General features: G+C 42.1%; 1 protein-coding gene across 1 annotated transcript in view; it reads right to left on the bottom strand.

The window, feature by feature from the left end:
• Positions 1-277: 277 nt before the first annotated feature.
• Positions 278-7,121, bottom strand: part of smc1al (structural maintenance of chromosomes 1A, like) — a 28,011-nt gene continuing 21,167 nt past the window's right edge. The window contains exons 25-26 of the mRNA XM_084097916.1: positions 3,896-4,006; positions 278-790 (exon numbers count right to left, since the gene is read on the bottom strand). Of these exons, the coding sequence (XP_083954042.1) occupies positions 710-790; positions 3,896-4,006 (192 nt within the window). The 3' untranslated portion in view covers positions 278-709. The remainder of the gene's footprint in view (positions 791-3,895; positions 4,007-7,121) is intronic.

The following is a 7,121-nucleotide window of genomic DNA, read 5'->3' as shown; positions in this document are numbered from 1 at the left end:
GGGAAGGTTAAGATCACGTGATGTGAACCGGTGACCGCCACACCCGGTCTCATGGCTTCCTCTATTCCTGCGCTCAATGACAGTCAGTAAAGCACATTCAGGCAGATTGACGTCCGCTCCCATTCCCTGCAGTGAGTCCAGCCATTTTGTACATTGTGAACAGTGTTTTATTCTGTGTCGTGTTTCTGCGAGCCTAGCGTTGAGTCAACGGCTGCATGATCAGATTTACACATGACCATAAGATGTGAAGCCCAAGAAATCCATGTGTAATCAAACATTAGTGAAAAGCAGGGTTTATTTGTCAAGAGTAAAATTAGGACAAAAAACAGTGACTACAAAAGGGATTATACAATTCTTTACTGAAATAACAGCTTCCACTGCAGGTCTTGGCCAGTTCACACTTACTCCAACTCAAACTGGGATGGTTTGCACTAGAAAGCTTTAAAGCAAATTATGCCAAGTTACAAATGTAAAAAAGTCTAGTAATTAGTTTGAATGGATTAATCAAAATCACATGATTGCCAACAGGTACTAAACAGAAACACAGATGATTCCACCTATTCACGTATGAAGGCAAAAAGAAATAGAAATTCATAATGAAACATTTAAATCCAGCAAGAGACAAATGTAAATATTAAGAACTAAAAAAGCCAAGCTGATCTCTAGAAAGTACAGAGAAAAACACAAATGATTTAAGAATGTGAATGTGTCACTCATTGGGATTGGGATTGGCATCAGGATACTGGGAGAGGTCAAAGGTCAGGACTTTACTGATGACGCAGTCTCCTTGCTGTTGAGACAGAAATGCATAAATCAAGTCAGTTATTTGTACAGTGCCTTTATTTAAAACTACAGTTCACATGGTTTGAAAACAGCTTTAAAGTGTGTCATACTGTTAAAGGGCACAGGCACGTTTAGTTCGGTTTCTGTAAATATACACTCACCGCCACTCTATTAGGTACAGTACACCTGTTCATCTGCTGTTAATGCAAATATCAGGGTTCGTACACTTTTTCCAAGGTCAAATTAAAGCACTTTTCAAGCACTTTCCAGGTCCATTTTAAAGCTTTTTCCAGCACCTTACATACCAAATTACGTAAATTACATACCAATACATACTTAAAATTATTATTTAGTGTTTTTATCACATCAAAAGAGATAAACAGCCAAATGTTTCATAATAGCAGAGGGCTGCACGATATTAAAGAAAAATGAGATATGCGATAACTCATTAAATAATGCGATATTCAATATGCAATACGATAATGCTTAAAGTGTGTCAAATTAACTTAAATTATCTTTAAAATGATATAACCTACACATACGTGTTTCACATTCTTTTTGTGATAAGAAAATATCCCTACAACTTCAAGACAGTGAACATCAGTGTTTTACTGTAGCATAAGAAGTGTTATTTTAACACCACTGGGGTTTAGGGGTTCAGGTTATCCTACATTAGGTTTATTTAACAACAGAAACTGATTAATCAAATGTAAAAATAAACACTGCTTAGTTTTCACTGCATGAATTAAATATCCTGATTCTTATTAAAGCTACAAAAGTTATTCAGCCAAAAGCAGTGAGTGATTTTCTTTGTCTTTTGTTCATGACCCCAGTTATTGCAAGCCGTTGCGATATGCAATTATGCATATTGTAATATATACATTTGCAATATTTCGATGTATTGTGCAGCCCTAATATTTAAGCCAATCGCAAGTTTTATTCTTCAAAATGTATCACTAAGTATATGAATAATATACTTTTCATTATATTAATGTCCAAATATTGCTTACCAGATAATGTGATTTATAGGCTGTAAAACTGAATTAATTTCAAATATGAAGACTTAGAAATATTTGACAGGCCTTCCCGTTTTGGGACACATTCTTGATATAGACGAGGTTTGAACAATATCTGAGTGCACAGGCACCTGCCTGATAAATGTATTTCATTGCCAAGATGTCTTGGGCCAAGACACAACGTTAGCTAATACGTTTACTGGAATAGAGCAGTGTAAATATTGCATAGGGCCATCCTAACCCTTACAGTAACAGTATACTAACTTAAGACACTGACTGATTTCAGTTCAGCAATCAACGACTGTTGTTATGCACTGGGCTAACGTTTGCAGGTTAATTTGCACGTTACAGTTCTGTAATTCTGGCAATGTTCACTGCATATTCCACAAATGAACATAACGGACATGCAATACTTACATTACATTATCACACCAAGTACTCTCAGTCACTAATGGCCCTTTAGGACGCGGCCGCGCTGCGCTATGAAATGAAACCGATATATTTCAATGGCTTGCGCCGCGCGACTCGGACCAAAGCGGAGCTCAGCAAGCTTTAAAATAGTTCAACTGTTGCCGCTGCGTGGCCAATAAAAACGGTGCATCCAAACAACCGCGGAAATCAAAATGAAAACTCCGCCTACTTTTGCTCTGGCCAGCGTAACGCAAATCAATCTGTATCTGATTCTGAAGGGCTACATTTTTTTCTCCATCTAATAAAGAACTATTTCGTCAAAGATATTTCTTGTGAAAGAAATACAGTTACAAATTCAAGCATTTTCAAGTATTTTATCCAAAATTCAAGCACTTTTCAAACCTTGAAAACACAACATCAAAATTCAAGCACTTTCAAGGATTTCAAGCACCCGTACGAACCCTGAAATATCTAATCAGCCAATCACGTGGCAGCGCCTCAATGCCTCAAGCATGTAGAGATGATGAGACGATCTGCTGGAGCTCAAACTGAGCATCAGAACGAGGAAGAAGAAGATTTCAGTGACTCTGAACGTGGCGTGTGTTGTACTCCAGAAACTGCTGATCTACTGGATTTTCACACACAATCTCTAGCTTACAGAGAATGGTCTGAAGAAGAGTAAATATCCAGTGATCTGCAGTTCTGTGGGAGGTCAGAGGTCAGAGGAGAACGGCCACACTGGTTCCAGTGGATAGTAAGACAACAGAAACTCAAATAAGTCTGCAGAAGAGCATCTCTGAACGCTCGACACACACACACACACCTGTGAATCTCAGCAGACTGAGGCCACAGTTCACACAGGCTCAACAGGACAGCAGAAGACTGGAGAAGCGTTGCCTGATCTGACGGGTCATACTGTGAGAATGTGCCGTGAAAGCCTGATCATCCGGCCTCGTGTCAGCGGTTCAGGCTGCTGCTGATGTCATGGTGTGTGGGATATTTCCCTCAGTCCAGCTGAGCACCATTTACACACCAGAGGACTGTCCATCCCTTTATGACCACAGTGGACACATCTACTGATGGATCCTCCCAGCAGGGTAACACGCCGTAACCAATCATCATAACCGGTCTCTTGATCATGAGTTCACTTGAACTCAGCCGGCCTCCAGTCTCCAGATCTCAGTCCAGGAGAGCAGCTCTGAGATGTGCAGGAACGGGAGATTCACATCATGATCATGACGATATGGACCCGAAGCTCTGAGGAATGTTTCCAGCAGCTTGTTGGATCTGTGCCATGAAGAATTAAGGCAGTTCTGACGGCAAAAGCGGGTCCGACCCGGTACTAGCAAGGTCTACCTAATAGAGTGGCCGGTGAGAGTATATCGCTGTATAGTCAGCAGGTAAAGCAGAACACGTGTATAATAGCTGTCAATTCAATTTAATCATTTATTTTTTCCATGATATTGAATATTATCTGTATGTTTTTGGGTAAATGTACAACATTGTGTAGTGAGTGACAAACACACTTCCCCCAGAATTACTAGGCGATGAGTATCACTGCCATGATTAAATATTTTGGTCATATTGCCCATGCCTAAGCAGTTTCATCGAGAAGCTGATTTAAAGTCATTATACATCACAGTAATGTACAGAAATAAAGCATGCGTGTGTGTGTGAACCCTGACCTCAGGATACACCCCGATCAGGGAGTCTGCCTTCGTGTAAAACTCCTCTTTCAGAGAGATCACGATCGCCTGGAAGTTCTGCACCGACTGATCCTTGATGTAGTTTGCGACCTACACAACACACACACACACACACAACACACGTCAATCTCAGAGAATGAAAATCAGGAGCATTCAAGTTTTGTTCATGGTAATGGTAACGCGGTCACAATCATGATATTAGGGCTGTCAATTCAAAAAAAATTTTTTTTTTATTTCTAATGTTAACACGTAAGATTTACACATAAACCTTAAAGGGATAGTTCACCCAAAAATGAAAATGATGTCATCATTAACCCACTCTCATTACAGATCTGTATGACTTGGAACATAAAAGATGATATCTTAAAGGAGTCATGACCTGTAATTTTCACTTTTCCACGAGAAAAAATGTATGTTATGATTGCCTAACGATTATACACTGGCCGGGAAGCCGATATTTAAAAGTGAAGCGTTTGTTTACCCCTGGGTTCGTCAACCAGCCCACGCGCACTCAAATACGTGATGTTAATTTCAGGATATGCCATATATGGACACCGCAGACCTAAGCTGCAGGAAGCCCCGCCCCTCCCCCCCTCATATTCAGTCGAGCGCCGCCATTACTGAATCCCGATTCGAAGTACGCACTCGACCGTGACAGATGCAGAAACGTGGTGCACACGTGAGTTGCTCTGTTGTTGACTGCCAGAATCAACATGGAAATGTTTTTTCTCTCGCAAGAACGGACCAAGCTATCAGGGACCAGTGGATTAAATTCATTTTTATAAGGTTGAATCCCGTAGGTCGCGGCCAGGTCGGGTTCATTCACAACTGAAGCGTCACCTGCGGTGTCAACCCCCCTCCTTCCTGCCACCAATCAACGCGCCCCTCATTTGCATTATTACAATGACCGTCCATGACAGCCAAAATATCGCATCAGATCTCGCGAGACAATAATGCCTTCAGAAATAAGGGTCAGAGGAGCTCTGTGTTTATTTTTTTTCCACTTTTCTTTTTTAGAAGGGCCTGAAAGACTATAATAGAGCGTGGGTATCCAAGGTAATACTAGGTTATGACTCCTTTAAAGAATATTTATAACCAAACCAAAACAGTTTTGATTACCAAAAAAATCCTGAGTGGGGGGAAAAAACAACAACTATTCCTTAAAATGCCTCTTTCTGTTTTCCACATATAAAATCATCATATAGGTTTGGAGTAACAGATGACAATCTCTTCAAGAACAAGTCATTGATCAACATGAACTATGAATCATACAGTAAAGCAGCGGTTCCCAAACTTTCTCTGCCAGCCCCTGTGTGACGGGTTTCTCCTGCGTTGAAAATGTTTTGGCCGCCGCCAAAATTACTCTTTTTCCTGATCATGTATGTGACAATATCTGCCTGTACCCACTGACAGCTGTCTGCTTTAAAACACTCCCATGAGTGTTTGTGTAAGCACTCTGTGAAGAGCATCAAAGGTTTGTGAATCTCCAGTGTTGAGATTTGTAGCCGATCACAGACACACCGCTGAGCGCGTGAACTCAACGGATGTGTTTAAGTTAGTCAGAATCCACTCAACTCCTTTCAAAGCAGGAGTTTCTGTTCAGTGTGAGTTCTGCACACTCACGAATCCTTTCAATATGACTAACAAAGTATAAGCACAATGTTAATAAGATTGATTTTACAGCTTCACTGATTATAGTGGGAGTTTTCGTGAGAGTGCAGATTTGCCATATTTCTGTATATAATGTATATTTTTCATGTGGCTAACTACACATGTACAAGTGTCTGGATGACAGCCGTATTTAAATGCATGATTGAATCCGACTGACAGTGGACGAAGTACACAAATCAAGTACTTGAATAAAAGTACAGATATTTATTGCTAATTAATTACTGCTCCAGTAAAAGTATTAAGTACTCCTTTTCAATTTTACTCACGTAAAAGTACTTGATTTTCAATGTACTTAATTATTAAAAATAAAAAGTACTGATCAATGAATGTTTATTTTGTAATTATGTTCACTTGTATATTTGATATTTGATAATTACATCCAGCGCTGCTCAGCATGGCTACACACACACACACACACGTTACAGCACAGCGGGGCTGGTGCTAACAGACAACTCTACTACTGAGACATTTCATGTCGGCACGTTATTTGAGCGGACTTCGCTTTCCCGGTGAGCGTGATCGGTGCATGAGTGGAGCGTCGGCATGGAGCAGAGCGTCACACTGAACACTGAGGGCTGGGGCGGCATGTGTGTTCGGCCCTTTCTCTCTTTCGGCCAAGAACCGAAAATTGGGTGCATCCCTAATGGGTGCTTCGTACTGTGTGTGGATGTACGGATGTGTGTGACCGTGTTTGTCTGCCACCGCTGAAGACCATTTTGACCCAGGAGAAACCCTGGTGTGTTGTGTGCCTCAGAATATTAGCTTCTGACTATATAAAGCTGAACAAGTTAAGCTGCTACCTAGGCTTCTCTTCTGTGTTTATGGTGTGAAGTGTCTGTTACAGCTGAGAAGTTGTAATACTGTATTAATTACAATGTTTCAAATAAATCCTATAGGATTTGCAAGCAAGGTCATGTCTAAAGAGTGTCTCTATGTGGGTGGGTGTGGGTGTGGGTGTGGGTGAGTGTGTGTGGGTGAGTGTGTGTGGGTGGGTGTGGGTGGGTGTGGGTGAGTGTGTGTGGGTGTGGGTGAGTGTGTGTGGGTGAGTGAGTGTGGGTGGGTGTGGGTGAGTGTGTGTGGGTGTGGGTGAGTGTGTGTGGGTGTGGGTGAGTGTGTGTGGGTGAGTGTGGGTGAGTGTGGGTGAGTGTGGGTGAGTGTGGGTGAGTGTGTGTGGGTGGGTGTGGGTGAGTGTGTGTGGGTGAGTGTGTGTGGGTGAGTGAGTGTGGGTGGGTGTGGGTGGGTGTGGGTGAGTGTGTGTGGGTGTGGGTGAGTGTGTGTGGGTGAGTGAGTGTGGGTGGGTGTGGGTGAGTGTGGGTGAGTGTGGGTGGGTGTGGGTGTGGGTGAGTGTGGGTGGGTGTGGGTGAGTGAGTGTGTGTGGGTGAGTGTGGGTGGGTGTGGGTGAGTGTGTGTGGGTGTGGGTGGGTGGGGGGCTTCTCTACAAAAGGAGCCCGGCAGAAAAAGCTCGGAAACCGCTGAACGCAAGTATGTTGTTCCATGCATGAAAATATGAGAAGTTAAATGTTCATCATGTTGC

Source organism: Abramis brama (assembly GCF_963993115.1).
Source record: "Abramis brama genome assembly, chromosome: 22".
Classification (NCBI taxonomy): Eukaryota; Metazoa; Chordata; class Actinopteri; order Cypriniformes; family Leuciscidae; genus Abramis; species Abramis brama.
This window is presented reverse-complemented; position numbering and strand designations above follow the sequence as displayed.